The sequence below is a fragment of the Equus quagga genome, chromosome 11 (genome assembly GCF_021613505.1).
Source record: "Equus quagga isolate Etosha38 chromosome 11, UCLA_HA_Equagga_1.0, whole genome shotgun sequence".
In the NCBI taxonomy this organism is placed as follows: domain Eukaryota; kingdom Metazoa; phylum Chordata; class Mammalia; order Perissodactyla; family Equidae; genus Equus; species Equus quagga.
The window spans coordinates 13,881,653-13,900,009 of NC_060277.1; the positions used below are offsets into that span (position 1 = coordinate 13,881,653).

At 35.5% G+C, this 18,357-nt stretch overlaps 1 protein-coding gene across 1 annotated transcript in view; it reads left to right on the forward strand.

Annotated features, from left to right (window-relative positions):
• SERINC1 (serine incorporator 1) overlaps window positions 1-18,357 on the forward strand; it is a 37,920-nt gene that overhangs the window by 10,098 nt on the left and 9,465 nt on the right. Inside the window, exons 2-3 of the mRNA XM_046675767.1 lie at window positions 9,378-9,539; window positions 11,636-11,805. Coding sequence (XP_046531723.1) covers window positions 9,378-9,539; window positions 11,636-11,805 — 332 coding nt within the window. The remainder of the gene's footprint in view (window positions 1-9,377; window positions 9,540-11,635; window positions 11,806-18,357) is intronic.

Sequence of the window (18,357 nt, forward strand, 5' to 3'; positions counted from 1 at the left end):
GTGAGCCCATCTTGGCCTGGTGCTTTCTGTTTTGGAAGGTTATTAATTATTGATTCACTTTCTTTGGCCTGCTCATATTGTTGAAATGTGTGATTTTGGGCAGCTTGTGTCTTCCAAGGAATTGGTCCATTTCTTCTAGGTTATTACATTTGTGGGCATAGAGTTGTTCATAGTATTCCTTTATTATTCTTTTAATGTCTGTAGGACTTGTGATATCAGCTCTTTTATTTCTGATATTAGTAATTTCTGTCCTGTCTCTTTTTTATTAATTAGCCTGGCTAGAGGCTTGTCAATTTTATTGATCTTTTCAAATAACCAGCTTTTTGTTTCACTGATTTTTCTCTATTTCCTGTTTTCAATTTCTTTGATTTCTGCTCTAGTTTTTATTTCTTCTGTTTACTTTGGATTTAATTTGCTTTTGTTTTTCTAGTTTCCTAATGTGGAAACTTACATAATTGGTTTTAGATCTTCTTTTCTGGTAAATGCATTCAATGCTATAAATTTCCCTCGAAGCACTGCTTTCATTGCATTGCACAAATTTTGATAAGTTGTGTATTCATTTTCATTTAGTTCAAAATATTTTAAAATTTCTCTTGAGATTTCTTCTTTGACCCCTGTGTTTATTTAGAAGTGTGTTGTTTAATTTCCAAGTATTTGGGGATTTTCGTGTTATCTTTTTGTTATTGATTCCTAGTTTAATTCCATTGTGGCCTGAGAGCAGACTGTGTGTGATTTCTACTTTTTAAAATTTTTTAAGATGTAGTTTATGGTCCACAATGTGGTCTGTATTAGTGAATGTTCCATGTGAACTTGAGAAGAATGTATATTCTGTAGTTGTTGGACAAAGTGGTCTATAGATATCTATTATACCCATTTAATTGATGGTATTGTTGAGTTCACTTATGTCCTTACTGATTTTCTGCCTGCTCAATCTGTCATTTCTGATAGAGGGGTGTTGAAGTCTCCAGCTGTGATAGTGGATTCATCTCTTTCTGCTTGGAGTTCTATCAGTTTTTGCTTTACATAGTTTGACACTCCCGTTGTTAGTTGCATGTGTGTTAAGGATTATGTCTTTTTGGATAGTTGACCCTTTTATCATTATGCGATGTCATTCTTTATCCCTGATAACTTTCGTTGCTTGGAAGTCTGCTCTGTCTGGAATTGATACAGCTACTCTTGCTTCCTTTCGATTATTGTTAGCATGGTATATTTTTCTCCATCTATTTACTTTTATTCTGTATGTATCTTATATTTAAAGTGGATTTCTTGTAGACACCAACTAATTGGGTTGTCTTTTTTGATCCACTCTGGTGATCTCTTTTAATTGGTGTATTTAGACTATTAATATTCAAAGTGATTATTGATAGAGTGGGATTAATATTTACCGTATTTGTTACTGTTTTCTATTTGTTGCCCTTGTTCTTTGTTCCTATTTTTGTCTTCCACTATTTTTTGCCTTTTGTGATTTTAGTTGAGCATTTTATATGATTCCATTTTCCTTCCTTTCTTAGCAAATCAGTTATCCTTCTTTAATGGTCCCCCTATGTATTTGTCCATTTGGACTGCTCTAACGAAATACCACAGACTGGGTGGCATATAAACAACAGACATTTATTTCTTCCAGTTCTGGAGGCTGGCAGTCTGAAATGAAGGTGCCCACATAGTCGTCTTCTGTGTCTAGTCAAGGCCCTCTTTCAGGTTGCAGACTGCTAACTTGTTGCTGTGTCCTTACCTGGTAGAAGGGGTGAGGGATCTTTCTAGGGCCTCTTTTATAAAGGCACTAATCCCATTCATGAGGGCTCTGTCCTCTTGACCTAATCACCTCCCAAAGGCCCCACCTCCTAATATCACCTTGTGCATTAGATTTTCAATGTGTGATCTTTGGAATGACACAGACGTTCAATCTACAGCACCTTAGAATTTGCAGTATACGTTTAGAACTAAACCATTTTCAGATAACACTAGTACTTCTCTGTACACTTCACTATAAGACTATATACTTTACTATAACAGTAAACCACTTCATGGGTAGTGTGAGTACCTTATAACAAAATAATCTTAATTCTTCCCTCCTGTCCCTTGTGTCATTACTGTCATTCATTTCATTTACATATCTATATAAGCATGTATATACTCATAAGATACATGTGTATGCATACATAGTAGAATACCATTTTGCTCTTATGATTTTGAACAAGCTGTGATCTGTTAGATCATTTAAGAATAAAACATTTTTAATTTTACCTTAGCTTATTCCTTCTCCGTTGCTGTTTCTTTTTATATGCAGATCTGAGTTTCTGATCTGTATTGTTTTCCTTGTCTCTAAAGAACTTCCTTTAATATTTCTTTCCAAGGCAGATCTACAATTTGGCAACAAATTCCCTCAATTTTTATTTGAGAAAGTCTTTATTTCTCCCTTTTTTTTTGAGGACGATTAGCCCTGAGCTAACCGCTGCCAATCCTTCTCATTTTGCTGAGGAAGACTGGCCCTGAGCTGACATCCATGCCCATCTTCCTCTACTTTATATGTGAGATGCCTACCACACAGCATGGTGTGCCAAGCGGTGCCATGTCCGCACCTGGGATCCAAACCAGTGAACCCCGGGCTGCTGAATCGGAACGTGCAAACTTAACCACTGTGCCACTGGGCCAGCCCCTCTCCTTACTTTGAGGGATAATTTGCAGAGTAGGGAACTCTAGGTTGGTGGGGGTTTTTTAATCTCAACACTTTAAATATTTTACTACCTTCTCTTCTTGCATGGTTTTTGAGAAGTTGGATATAATTCTTATCTTTGTTCTCTGTAGGTAATATACCTTTTCCTCTTGCTTCTTTCAGGACTTTTTGTTTATCTTTGATTTTCTGTAGTTTGAAAATAATATGACTAGGTGTAGGAGATATATATACGCATGGGGGGGTATATATCTCTGACATTAATTTGGGAAAATTCTATTATTTTTTCTGTTCCCTTTTCTTCTCCTTCTGGTATTCCCATTATATTACGCCTTTTGTGGTTGTTCCACGGTCTTTAGGTGTTCTCTTCTATTTTTTTTTTCAGTCTTTGCTCTCTTTGCTTTTCAGTTTGGGAGATTTCTATTAGATCCTCAGGCTCAGAGATATTTTTCCTCAGCCATATCCTGTCTGTTAATAAGCCCATCAAAGACATTCTTCATTTCTGTTAGTGTTTTTTATCTCTAGCATTTCTTTTTGGTTCTTTCTTAGGATTTCCATCTCTGTGCTTACATTGCCCATGCGTTCTTGCATGCCGTCTGCTTTGTCAGTTAGAGTCCTTAGCATATTAATCATAGTTGTTTTAAATACTCAGTTTGAGAAGTCCAGCATCCCTGCCATGCCTGGTTTTGATGCTTGCTCTCTCTCTTCAAATTGTGTTTTTTGCCTTTTGGCATACCTTGTAAGTTTTTCTTGGTAGTTGGACATGATTTACCCAGTAAAAGAAACTGCCCTCAGTTGGCTTTTGATCATGTGGTGAGGTATGGAGGAAGTAAAAGTGTTCCGTAGTCCTGTGATTAGGTCTTAGTATTTTAGCAATCCTATGCTTCTGGGCTCTGGATTTTACAACTTTTCTCTGTCTTTTTCTCCCCCCTTAGGTGGGAGAGGATGGCTAGAGTGGGCTGGAGTTGAGTATTTCCCTTCCCCTGAGTTATTTAGGCTCTGATAATAGCCCAGCAGATTAGGTTCTGGTTAACTGCTTTCTTCTGAGAGCAGACTTGGTTAAGAACAGAATGCTCTGGTATATTTTATTTTTGATTTTTGCTGAGGAAGATTCACCCTGAGCTAACATCTGCTGCCAGTCTTCCTTTTTTTGTATGTGAGCTGCCACCACAGCATGGCCACTGACAGACAAGTGGTGTAGGTCTGCGCTCAGGAGCCAAAACCTAGGCCACCAAAGTGGAGTGTACTGAACTTAACCAGTAGGCCACTGGGCCTGGCCCTTGTATGTTTTAAAGTGGTTCCTTTTCCCCACAGCTGCAGGAAGCATGAGGGAATTTTTCTCTTAGGTTTGCTGTGAGAAACTGGTTGAACTCCTAGAGGTAGAGTTTACAAAATTTGGGGGGCCTCTTTATGACTGGGTTTCACTGGAATTTTTCAGTCTCAGACTTGTCCACAGTGAACCTCCAGCAATTCTTCAATTACAGTTCAGGTTATCCTACCTGGGCACTGGTTCCACTTGTGATTCTTTTCTTTGGAAACCTGGACTCCCTGTGTTTGCTTTTCTGTCTCTCCAATCTTCGGGGCAGATTTACCCTGTGTTCTCATCTCTCTTATAGATCCTAGAAGAGTTGTTGAATTTTTAGTCTTTTTGACTTTTTACTTGTTGTTAGGATGGAGTTCTAAGCTCCTTACATGGGGAAACAGAAACTAGAAGTCTTTGTATACTTTTAATGTTGTTGATTTTGACTTGACAAGATATTAAGAATTTTTTTGTTTATATTTATGAAGGATATTGGTCTGTTGTTTCTTATAATGTGTTTGCATTTAGTATCAGTGATTCTGGCCAACCAGAAAGATTTCTGCAGTGGTTTGAGTTGTCTAGAAGAGTTCGTATAGAAGTGGTGTGATTTATTCCTTAAACTTGTAATAGAATTCACCAGTGAAGCTATCTGTGCCTTGGAAGGTTTTTAATTGCAAATTTAATTTCTTTAATAGAGATCAGGCTATCCATCTTATGTATTTCTTATTGAATGACTTCTAGTAGTTTGAGTTTGCCATGGAGTTTGTTTTATCTAAGCTATTGAATAAAATTGCTCTTACTTTCCCCATATAATTCTTTAATGCTTGTAGGATCTGTAGTAATATCTTCTCTCTCATTTCTGATATTGATGATTTGTGTATTCACTCTTGCTCTCCTGCTCATTTTTATCCTGATCAGGCTGACTCTAGGTTTTTCAGTTGTAATCGTCTTCTAAGACTGCTTTCACTGATTTTCTTGTTTTTCTGTTTCATTGATTTCTTCACTTTATTATTTTCTTTATTCTGCCTATTTTGGTTTAATTTGTTCATATAATAGTTTTTTAAGGTGTAAGCTTAGGTCATCAATTTGAAACCTTTATTCTTGTCTAATATAGCCATTTAATACTGTAAAATTTCCTTTAAATACTACTTTATGTGCATTTCACACATGTGGTGGTTTATTTTGATTCTGTTTGATTTCTTTTTTTGATATCTTCTGCCTGTGGGTTAATTAGAAGTATGTTATTTAGTTCTGAGATGTCTTTCTGTTACTGATTTCTAATTGAATTCCATTGTGGGCCAAGAATACATGTTGTATGATTTGAATCATTTTTTACCTATTGATATTTGAGATTTGTTTTATGGCCAAGAATATTGTCTGTTTTGGTTGTGTTCTGTGTACTCTTGAAAATAATTTGTACTCTGCTCTGGTTAAATGACGTGTTCCCTAAATTTCAATTAGGCACAGCTTTTGAAAGTCTTTGTTTTCTTTATCCTTACTGATTTTTGTTCTCATATTTCAGCTAACAAGAGAACATAAATGTGGATTTGTTTGTTCTCTTTTCAGTTTTATTAATTTATCCTTCATGTATTTTGAAGTCCTCTTACTAGATTGCAGAAACATTTAGGATTGTTTAGCTCCTCCATGAATATCCCGTATCTCCTTGTATGTACACTTTCTGTTATGAAATGACCGTCCTTAATTATGTTAAGATTCTTTGCTTTGAAATGCGTTTTGTCTGATACTGCTATAGCATGGTATATATTTTTTCATTCTTTTGCTTTTAATCTATTTGTCTTTATATTTAAGTGGGTTTCTTTTAGAGAAGAGAGTTGAATCTTATTTTTTTATCCAGTGTGACAATCTCTGCCTTTTATTTGGGAGTGTTTAGACCATTTACATTTATTGTGATTATTAATCATGTTTAGTCTTAAATCTACCATTTTCATTTTGTTTTCTGTTTGTCCTATCTGTTCATTGTCCCTTTCCCTAGTTTTTTGCCATATTTTGGATTAATTGGCCATTTCTTAGTATTCTGTTTTATCTCCTTTGGCTTACTAGCTATACTTCTTTGTTTCACTTTTTTATGTCACTTCAATTTGTAGTATGCGTCTTTAACTTATTACAATTTACCTTCATGTTGTATCATACCACTTTATTTTTAGTTTAAGAACCTTACAGTGTTATAATTGAATGTTTGCTCTTGCAGCCTGTTTGCAATTGTCATACATTTTACTTCTACCTTTGTTATAAACCTCAACAATACATTGCTATTATTTTTGCTTTAAAAGGATAATTATTTTTTAAAGTAACTTTTATATAAGAAAAAGCATATACATTTACCATTTTTGTTTTTCATTCCTTTTGTGTAGATCCAGATTTGTGTCTGGCATAACTTCTGCTTGATGGATTTCCTTCAACATTTCTCATAGTTTACGTCTGCTAGTTTAGGATTCTTTTGTCTTTTCTGTGTCTGAAAATGTCTTTATTTTGCCTGGACTTTTGAAAGATACTTTTGCTGAGTATACAGTTCTGTGTTTACAGTTTCTTTGTTCAGTACTGACTTTTGACTTGGAATATTTCTTACTAGAAGTCTGATGTCTTTCTTTGTTCCTCTGTATATAATGTGCCTTTATTTTACTGCCTGCTTTTAAGATTTTTCTGTTTATCATTGTTTTTAAGGAATTTGATTATGATGTGAGTTGGTGTAGTTTTCATCATGTTTATTCCACTAGGGTTTCATTGAGCTTCTTGGATCTGGGAGTTTATGGTTCTATTTAAGTTTGGGAACATTGGGAACAGTATTTCCCCAAAAAGACTCTCCTGTCTCTCCTCTCCTTTAGGAGTTACAATTTCACTTTATTAGGCTGCTTGAAGTTGACTCACACCACTGATCCTCTGTTCATTTTTACACTAGTTTTTCACTCATTTCTTTTGCTATGTCTTCAGATTCATTATTCTTTCCTGCAGTGTCTTCTCAGTATTTTTTTAGTTCATATATTTATTTTTTATCTCAACAAGTTTGATATGTATCTTTTAAGTGATTTCCATGTCTCTTCTTAATATGCTCATGTTTTCCTCTACCTCTTTCAGCATATGAAGTGTAGTTACAATAATATTTCAGTGCCATAATTTATCATTGAATTTAGTCATCTGTGTTATTTCCAGGTTGGTTTTGATTCATTTTTTTTCTCCTCATTATATATTGTTTTTTCCTGCTTTGCATGCCTACACTTTTTTGGTTTTTTCCTGAGGAAGATTTGCCCTGACCTAACATCTGTTGCCAATCTTCCTCTTTTTGCTTGAGGAAGATTGTCCCTGAGCTAACATCTGTGCCAGTCTTCCTCTATTTTGTATGTGGGTCACTGCCACAGCATGGCCATCACCGAATGGTTTAGGTCCTCACCTGGGAACTGAACCCGGGCTGCGGAAGTGGAGCAGGCCAAATTAATCACCAGGCCACAGGGCTGGCCCCCAGATTTTTTATTAAATGTCAGCCCATGTAAATTTTACCTTGATTTGTGCTGAATATACTTGGCATTTTAAAGAAATGTTCTTGGGTTTTCTTATTGGATATAGGTGAGTAACTTGAAGAGAATTTGATCTGTTTTGATGTTTGCTTTTAGGCTTTGTTAAGGGAGACTGGAGTGGCCTTTAGTCTTATGGCTGATTTTTTTTTTCCCCCAGTACTGAGTAATAGCTTTATAACTCTATTCAATGCCTCATATATTTACAAGATTTTTCTACTCTGGTTGGTGGGAATCCCAACTCCTCCCCACCCCTTGGGTAATTTATTCAGATACATGCACTGATCACTGCTCTGCTAAAGACTCAAGTTGAAGCCTCTGCAGATCTCCAGAGCTTACTCCGTTCAGCTTTCTTTTCTCCAGGATCCTGCCCTGTGAATTCTAGCTGCCTTCACTTCCCTGAACTCCCTACTCTGTCTCCTTAACCCAGGTAGACTACTGACCTCTGCCTAGATTCCCCTGCCTGCACCGAGACTCTCCCCAAGGAGAAAGATGGGCCAATCATTGAGCTCACATTGTTTCCTTCTCCCAGAAAGGACTGTCCTGCATTGCCTGTTCTTAATTGTCTGTAAAACTGTTGTTTCATTTTTTTTTTCCCCCATTGACTAAGGCAGTAAGGTAAGTCTGGTCACTGTTAATCCACCTTGGCCTGAATTTGTGGTAATTTTCCCAAGTTTTTTTCCATCAATGATTTTGTTTTCAGCTGTGTCTCTTTTGTTTCTTGATAGTTAATTATTCTTTAACATTTTTTTGCTTCTCAGTTCTTTCCTTATTTAGTCTTGCAGTCTCCTTTCCATCTTGGTCTGTTCTTTCCCATTTCATTTTTGATCTCTCCTTTTTATTTGCTTTTTGTCATTTTTCTATAACCAGAATGAAGCACTTGTAGGGAATTTCCTTTTCTAACTGAGTTGTTTTATTTCAGAATGGATTCTTCAAATTTCTTTTTTTTTTCTGAGGGGGTATGCTTATTTATTTTTATTTTTTGTTAGAATATGTTTGTGTAGTTGCCGTGACGTTTATTTTTATCTTACTGAAGCTTAAAATATGCACCTCTGTCCCTACCTTATGTTAATTGCTGTAGTGTGTCTGGCCTTTACAATATTCTCTTCCCATGGTATCTGAGACTCCTTTCCCCTAGAGCTGTGGTTAGAGGGCCAGAATGTCCTAATCTGTCCCACTTCCTGCAGTCTGATGGTGTGGTGGAGCCCAGCTCAGGTTCTGGTCAGTCTTCATAAGAATACTTACACTGTCTTTCTGAGATATTGTGAAATGCCCTTACCAGGGTTCACCTCTTCTGATCAGGGAAGTGTCCTGTCCCCCTTGGGTAAACTGTAGTTTAATGGGGAGTTACACTGGAGAAAGTTAGCTAGCCCTGGTTGTTTACTTATCCTGTTTTGCCTAATTTTAGTAGTAATTTTCACTTTATTGCTACCATCAAGTCAGAAGAGGGAAAAGATAAGGATTCCAGTTCCCTTCTCTTCCTCCTTTGGAGTGTTTGAGAATTCTCAGAATTTTGTGAATTCACCACTCTGATTTCTGGGGGCTAAAGGGCAGGAGCTGGAGATGGGCCTGTAATTACGAATATTTTATTGCTTTTTTTAGCTAAACTTTGGTTGCTGCTGCTGCTTTTTTTCCCCTTTGTTGTTTTAACTGATTTTATTCATTTTGCTTGATAGAGAGGGCAAGTACTTTATGTTTGACTTTGTTCCATCTTTACTCAGAAATTAAGTTTTATAGTTTATAGATGATATATGTGAACCAAATAACCTTTTGTCTCTTGGTAATTAATTTCAGTCCTTTTTCTTTTTTGAGTGGATAGAACATAAATTTTCATTGTATCATTTTAAACCATACTGATTTTTAATATTTTTTTTCCCAGATACCATGTTTGTGTGGCAGTGCCCCGTGTCTGCTGTGCCGATGCTGTCCTAGTGGAAACAACTCCACTGTAACTAGGTTGATCTATGCACTTTTCTTGCTTGTTGGAGTGTGTGTTGCTTGTGTTATGTTGATACCAGGAATGGAAGAACAACTGAATAAGGTTAGTCTTTTTTTTAATTGATTAACTAAAATATATACAGTATGTGTATGCATAAAACTTATTTTTGTGTATTGGAAACAATAAAGTACAAAGTAAGGTAATCCTAATTTTAGTAGTTTATAGTCTTTTAGGAAAGACAGGCAGTATAAGGCAGTTTGTTAACTTCTCTGATGGTGGTACAGAAAATGTGCTATGGTAATAAGAGGAAATAAGTAAGTCTAGCCAGGTGAATGTCAGAATCTCAGAGGCTTCTCCAGGGCAAGATGAATGACAATAGGAAATATGAGGGTGAGAGAATATTTATGTTAGATAACATCCCTTTTAAAAGTTTTCTGCTTGGGGTCAGCTGTGGGGTAAGGAAAAATAATGAAAGTTTGGGAAATGAGATTATTATGATTGTGAAAGTCACTAGCATTGTACCTGACACATATAGATGCTCAGTCAGTGTTATTCATGTCCTGAGTATAAGGAAAATACCTTCCAAGAGATGTTTATATGGTTTTGTCATGGGTCCTGTTGACTGTGGTTATGAGTAGTTTAGTTGGTGGGTGTTAGTTCTTATCACCAAATATTTCTGCTTCTCTGCTTTCTGAGGGTCATCAAAGATTTGCATTTCCTTGAGTGCTTGTGATGTGCAGGGCTGTGTCCATAGTACTGGTCGAGGAGTTGTGAGTGGAAGTGATACCTATCAGCCTCTACTTGCTGAGGCAAGATCTTTCTTTTCTGTCAAAACCTGTACATCATTTGAGATGGTGGCTTCTCCCACAGCCTGGATTCCTGAGTTGATGACTCAGGACCAATTATGTACATGTACATGAGCAAGAAATATACCTTTGGTCTTTTAAGCCACTGATATTTGGGGGTTGTTAATGTAGTAGCTTAACCTGACTAATGCAGATGATTGAATTAGCTTAATGATGGGAATTGGCCAGGTGGTGTGCTGCTCTTACATAAGGAAGTGGGGTAATTAAGGGTCTACTGAGTACACGTTGCAAAGGAGTATGGGTAGGTATTTATTGCCATAAGGTTTAAACTGGGTCAGGAAGGTAGGATTTAAGTGAGCTTGAGACTGTAGGAACCAGCAAAAGGAAGTAGCACCTTCATTAGCTTAAAAGTAATTTTTAAGTTCTTAGTTTTAAAGGCACAAATTAACAGTTACATGTTGGCATGCTGGTTTGCTTTAATGTTTTCTAGAGGAAATAATTCATTCTCATACATATGAATAGTGTATATAGTTCTGATGACTACTCCTATTTATTTCACTTAAAAATATTTTTTTGTATTCTAATTCCAGTGTGACTTTCTGAAATGGTTATCACTTTTTTTCAAGATTCTAAGTTAAAAAATAAAATCACTGCCAGCTATTATGCTGTTAATCCAAATCCATTCATTATCAGAAACAACACTTGCAGAATAAAAGGACGAAAACTGAAAATGAATTTAAGTAGCATTGGCTCTGAAAAGCCATTATTGTTCTCTTTAGTATTTAGAAACTGACTTAATTACCTTATAATTCTTCAAACATTTATTGATTGTATTTTTCTCTTATACAGATAATTCAATATTTCACAGTAAAATGCAAGTTTTAAAAAATGTGGAATAAGGGGCTGGCCCCGTGGCCGAGTGGTTAAGTTCGCGTGCTCTGCTGCAGGCGGCCCAGGGTTTTGTTGGTTCGAATCCTGGGTGCGGACATGGCACTGTTCATCAAACCATGCTGAGGCAGCATCCCACATGCCACAACTAGAAGGACCCACAGCGAAGAATATACAACTGCGTACCGGGGGGCTCTGGGGAGAAAAAGGAAAAAAATAAAATAAATAAATAAATAAATGTAGACTAAGTCTCCAAGTCAATCAGAAGCATCCAGTTTAGGACTGGCATTTGTAGTTTATCATGGGCTCACATAAAGTAAAAAAAGAGTGAACTCTATCTGATGGAAATGTTCCAGACTTACCTTGATTATGTATTTAGCATTTATAAATTGTAAAGCAAACTTCAATTTTCTAAACCTTTACTCGAACTGTTTCATTACACAGAATTTTCACATTTTTACTCCAAAGAATTCTAGATCACAAACTCTTGTGTTGTTTTTCTAGATTCCTGGATTTTGTGAGAATGAGAAGGGTGTCGTCCCATGTAATATTCTGGTTGGCTATAAAGCTGTGTACCGTTTGTGCTTTGGCTTGGCTATGTTCTATCTTCTCCTCTCTCTCCTCATGATCAAAGTGAAGAGCAGCAGTGATCCCAGAGCTGCAGTGCACAATGGGTAAGGTTTTGAATAAACGGCAATCTCAAAGTCGGGGTAGCTTCTTCTCAGGAATATTGAGTCTATCTGAAGAAACGTTAAAGTAGAATAAATTTACACAATTTACAGAATTATTTTGTTACTCATGAATGACGAGATAAGAAAATCCATCCCTACTAGAGAATGTCAGATTTCAGAAATGCCTCGGGTCATTTATTGGTATAATCTCTGACGCATAGTGTTTTATATTTTCATCCTAAAAAAAGGATCTACCACATCTGTAACTAATAACGAGGAGCTTATTCCTCCCTTCTTCTCCTAGCTTTTGGTACACCAGTCTCACTACATAAAACTGAACTCAGTTCCTTAGACCTACAGGACAAGCAAAATGAAAAACTTGATTCATAAACAGGGTGATTGATTGATTTCCCAAATGGCTGGTTGTACTGGACAACCTAAAAAGAAACTTCAGGGTCCCTTTTATTAATATAGACCACCACTTCTGGTACTCATTTTGAATGTTTTAAATTATATCTCCGTGAGGTTTTTTCCCCCCGTAAATTAAAGGAATTTTTTTTTAGTATCTATTATTGCCTCATTTATTAGCACGTGCTCCCAAAGAAAGGAAGAATGAGCAAGTGAAATATAAATATTAAGGAAGAAATGTGCTGTGACAGATTGATTCTATTTTATTTTGTTCCCTTAGTCATTTTTGTAGCACTCTTATAACCATCTTTAGTAAATGTGTTTTGAAACACTTCTCAAAATGCATTGAAAAATGGCTGTCACGGCCATTCTCTAAGATAAAACTCTTCGCAAAGTAGCATGCACATAGCACTCTTACAAGCATCTTGATGTGTTTTTTTTAATTGAGACATAATTGACATATAACATTGTGTAGGTTTGTGGTGTACAAAGCGTTGATTTCTTATGTTTATATATTGCAATATGATTATCATCACAGTGTTGCTAATACCTCTACCATGTCATATAATTATTATTTCTTTTTTGTGGTGAGAACAATTAAGATCCGGTCTCTAGCAACTTTAAAGTCTATAATACAGTATTGATGCTGATACTCACTATGCTGTACATGATCTCCAGGACATATTTATTTACTGATCTCAAATCTGTACCCTTAAGTAACATCTCCCAGTTCCCCCTCTCCCCAGACCCTGGTAACCACCATTCTATTCTCTGTTTTTATGAGTTTAACTTTTTCAGATTGCACATATAAGTGATATCATACAGCATTTGTCTTTCTCTTTCTGGCTTATCTCACTTAGCATAATGTCCTCAAGGTCCATCCGTGTTGTTGCAAATGGTAGGGTTTCCTTTTTCATGGCTGTATAATATGCCATTGTGTTTGTATACTACAATTTCTTTATCCGTTGGTCTGTTGATGGACACTTAGGTTGTTTTCCTATCTTGCTTATTGTGAATAATGCTGCAATGAGCATGAGAGTGCAGATATCTTTCCAGTATCATTTCCTTTGGATAGATACCTAGAAGTGGAGTTGGCTGGATCATATGGTAGTTCTATTTTTAATTTTTTGAGGAAGCTTCTTACTGTTTTCCATAATGGTTGAACTAGTTTACATTCCCACCAGCGGTGCACAAGCGTTCCCTTTTCTGCACATCCTCGCCATCACTTAGTATTTCTTCTTGATAATAGCCATTCTAATAGGTGTGAGGTGATATCTCATAATGGTTTTGATTTACATTTCCCTGATGATTAGTGATATTGAGTATCTTTTCATATACTTCTTGGCCATTTCTAAGTCTTTTTTTGGAAAAATATCTATTTAGTTCCTCTGCCTGTTTTTTAATAGGATGGTTTGTTTTTTTGTTATTGAGTATATGAGTTCTTTATATATATTGTCTATTAACCCTTTACCCAATATTTGTTTTGCAGATATTTTCTCCTATTTGGTAGGCTGCCTTTTTAGTTTGTTAATGGTTCCCATTGCTGTGCAGAACCTTTCTCAGTTTGATGTAACCTCACTTGTTTGATTTTACTTCTGTTGCTGTGCTTTTCGTGTCTCATCTAAAACTCTTTGCCAAGACCAGGGGCAAGGAGCTTCATCTCTGTTTTTTTCTTCCTAATATCAGTAAGTTCCTAATATCTTTTACAGCATCAGGTCTTAAATTTAAGTCTTTAATCCATTTGGAGTTAATTTTTGTGAGTAATGTAAAGTAAGATAGGAGTCCAATTTCATTTTTCTGCATATGGTTGTTTAGTTTACTGAGCATTGTTTGTTAAAGAGGCTGTCCTTTTCCCATTGAGTGTTCTTGACTTCTTTGTCAAATCTTAGTTCATTGTATGTGCAAAGATTTATTTCTAGGCACTTTATTCTGTTCCGTTGGTCTATGTATTTTTTTTTTTTATGCCAGTACCATACTGTTTTAATTGTTATAGCTTTGTACTATAGTTTGAAATCAGTAAGTGTGATGCCTCCAGCTTTTTCTGCTTTCTCATTATTCCTTTGGCTATTTGGGGTCTTTTGTGATTTCATAACACACTTTAGGGTGTTTTTTTCTATTTCTGTGAATCCAAAGGGATTGCTTTGAATTTATAGATAACTTTGGGTAGTATGTACATTTTAACAATATTAATTCTTCAGATCCCTGAACAGAGGATATCTTTCCATTTGTCTGTTATCTTTTTCAATTTCTTTTATCAAAGTCTTGTAGTTTTCATTGTGCAGATCTTTCACTTCCTTGGCTAAATTTATTCCTAAGTGTTTTATTGTTTTTGATGCTATTGTGAAGGGAATAGTTTTCTTTCTTTCTTTTTTGGATATTTCGTTGTTAGTGTATAGAAATGCAAGTGATTTCTGTATGTTGATTTTATATCCTGCAGCTTTAGTCAGTTTATTAATTTGTTCCAACAGTTTTTTTGGTTGTCTTTAGGATTTTCTATATATAACATCATATTATCTGCAAATGATGACAGTTAGACTTTTTCCTTTCTGGTTTGGATGCTTTTAATTTCTCGGTCTTACTTCTAATTGCTCTAGCTAGGATTTCCAGTACTAGGTTGAGTGAGAGTGGCAAGAGTGGGCACCCTTGTCTTCTTCCTGATTGTAGAGGAAAAGCTTTTACTCTTTCACCGTTGAGTGTATTAGCTGTGGGTTTATTATATATGGCCTTTATTTTGTTAAGGTGTGTTTCTTTTATACCCAATTTGTTGACGGTTTTTATCATGAAAGGATGTTGTATTCTTTGAAATGCTTTTTCTACATCTGTTGAGATGGTCATATGATTTTTATCTTTCATTCAATTATCACATTTATTGGTTTGTGTATATTGAACCATCCTTGCATCCCAAGAATAGATTGCATTTGGTCATGTTTCTATAATCCTTGTAATGTGTTGTTGAATTCGGTTTGCTAATATTTTGTTAAGAATTTTTACGTCTTTATTCATCAGAGAAATTAGTCCATAATTTTCTTTTCTTTTAGTGTCCTTACCTGGCTTTGACATCAGGGTTAATGCTGGCCTGTTAAAATGAATTGGGAAGTGTCCTCTCTTCTTCAATTTTTCTAAGAGTCTGAGAAGGACTGGCATTAACTCTTCTTTAAATGTTTGGTAGAATTCACCAGTGAAACCATCTGATCCTGGGCTTTTCTGTGTTGGGAGGTTTTTAATTACTGATTCAATCTCCTTGTTATTGGTCTGTTCAGATTTTCTCTTTGTTCCTAATTCAGTCTTGATGGGTTCTATGTTTCCAAGAATTTATGTGTTTCTTCTAGATTTATTCAGTTTGTTTGCATATAATTCTTCATAGCAGTCTCTTATAATCTTGGGTATTTCTGTAGTATCAGTTGTAATGTCTCCTTTTTCATTTCTGATTTTGAGTTTTCTCTCTTTTTTTTAACTCTAAAGGTTTGTCAATTTTGTTTGTCTTTTTGAAATACCAGGCTCTTAGTTTCATCGATTTTTCTGTTGTTTTTCTGGTCTGTATTCTGTTGTGTTTCCATTTTCATTTGTTTTGAGATTTTTTTTTATTTCTTCTTTGCCTCTTCGTTTTTCAGGAGTGTGTTATTTAGTTTCCACATGCTTATAAATTTTCCAGCTTTCCCCTTGTTAATTTCCAGTTTCATTCTGTTGTGGTCAGAAAAGATACTTACTGTGATTTGTCATCTTAAAATTGTTAAGACTTGTTTTGTGTTCTATCACATGATCTGTCCTGGAGAATGTTCCATGTGCACTTGAGAAGAATGTGTGTTCTGTTGCTGTTGGATGAAATGTTCTAGAAATGTTTTAACTTAGGTCGATTTGGTCTAGTGTATGGTTCAAGTCAAACATTTCCTTGTTAATTTTGTCTGGATGATTTATCCATTGCTGAAAGTGGAGTATTGAAGTCCACTGCTATTATGGTATTGTTGTCCGTTCCTCCCCGCAGATCTATTAGTATTTGCTTAATATATTTGGGTGCTGCAGTGTTGGGTATGTATATGTTTACAGTTGTTATATATTCTTGTTGAATAGAATTCACCCTTTTGTCATTTTATTATGACCTTTGTTTCTTATTAGCATTTTTGTCTAATATAAGTATGCTACCTCTGCTTTCTTTTGCTCTCCTTTGGCGTTGAATATCTTTTACCAGCCCTTCACCTTGAGTCTTTGTGTGTCCTTAAATCTGAAGTGAGTCTTGTATGCAGCATATAGTTGGTTCTTGTTTTTTTATCCATCCAGCTGCTCTGTGCCTTTTGATTGATGAATTCGGTACATATCAATTTAGGATAATTATTGATATGTAAGGACCTACTAATACCAACTTATTCATTGCTCTCTGGTTGTTTTGTCTTTCCATTGTTTCTATTTCCCCTTTTTTCTGCCTACCTTTGTAAATTGGTGATTTTCTGTGGTAGTATGCTCTGTTTCCCTTTATCTTTATCTTTTGCGAGTCTACTCTAGGTTTTTGCTTTGTGGTTACCATGAGGGTTACATATGACAGTCCATTTTAAGCTGATAGCAACTTAACTTCTATTGCATACAAAAGCTCTACTTATTTACTCCTCCCCTTTTATATTTTTGATGTTACAATTTACCTCTTTTTATATTGTATATTTATTAACATTATATTAGCTGTAATTTTTTAATACTCTTTTCCTTTAAGCTTTAGAATTAAGGGGTTAACACACCATCCTATTATAGCGTTAGAGTTAGCTAAATCTGACTGTGTATTTACCTTTACCAGTGTGTTGTATAATTTTATGTTTTCATGTCACTAATTAGCATCTTTTTATTTCAGCTTGAAGAATTTCTTTCACCATTTTTTGCAAGGCAGGGTCTAGTGGTGTTAAACTCCTCAGCTTTTTTCCATCTAGGAAAGTCTTTCTCTTTCATATCTGAAGGATAGCTTTGCTGAGTAGAGTATTCTTGGCTGGCAGTTTTTTTCCTTCCACACTTTGAATATGTCATTCCACTTTCTCCTGGCCTGTAGTGTTTCTGCTGAGAAATCTGTTGATAGTGTAATGGGAGTTTCTTTGTAGATTACAATCTTTTTTTCTCTGGCTGCTTTTAGCATTCTTTCATCGTCTTTGATTTTTTGCAGTTTCATTATTTTAGTCCTTTTTTTTTTTTTATTAAGATTATGATAGATTACAACCTCGTGAGATTTCAGTTCTACATTACTGTTAGTAATGTTGTGGGTACATACTTTGGTTTATTGGACTTTGCAGATATTGGTTTGTTTTTCTTTTTACAAATTAAAGGTTTGTGGCAGCCCTGCATCAAGCAAGTCTATGAATGCCATTTTCTAATAGCATTTGCTTAACTTGTGCCTCTCTGTCACATTTTGGCAATTCTTGGGAATATTTCAAACCACCACCCTGATCAGTTAGCAGCCATCAACATCAAGGCAAGACTCTACGAGCAAAAAGATGATGATTTGCTGAAGGCTCAGATGATGGTTAGCATTTTTTAGCAATAAATTGTTTTTTAATTAAAGTATATATATATATTTTAAGACATAATTCTGTTGCACACTTAATAGACTATATAGTGTAATCATAACTTTTTTATGTACTTGGAAACCAAAAAATTCATGTGACTCAGTTTATTGCAATATTGGCTTTATTGTGGTGGTTGGAACCCACAGTCTCCCTGAGGTGTGCCTGTAATCTGTCTTGGAGAAAGTCCTTTTTTTTTTTTTTAAATTATTTATTTATTTATTTTTTTAATTAAGATTATGATAGATTACAACCTCGTGAGATTTCAGTTCTACATTATTGTTAGTAATGTTGTGGGTACACCACTTCACCCTTTGTGCCCTGCCCCCAACCCCCCTTTTCCCGGGTAAGCACCGATTGGTTCTCCTTGTCTATATGTTAACTTCCACTTATGAGTGGAGTCATACAGAGTTCGTCTTTCTCTGTCTGGCTTATTTCGCTTAACATAATACCCTCAAGGTCCATGTTGATGCGACTGGAACAATTTGGTCCTTTTTTATGGCTGAGTAGTATTCCATTGTGTATATATACCGTATCTTCTTTATCCAGTCATCAGTTTCTGGGCATTTAGGTTGGTTCCACGTCTTGGCTATTGTAAATAATGCTGCGATGA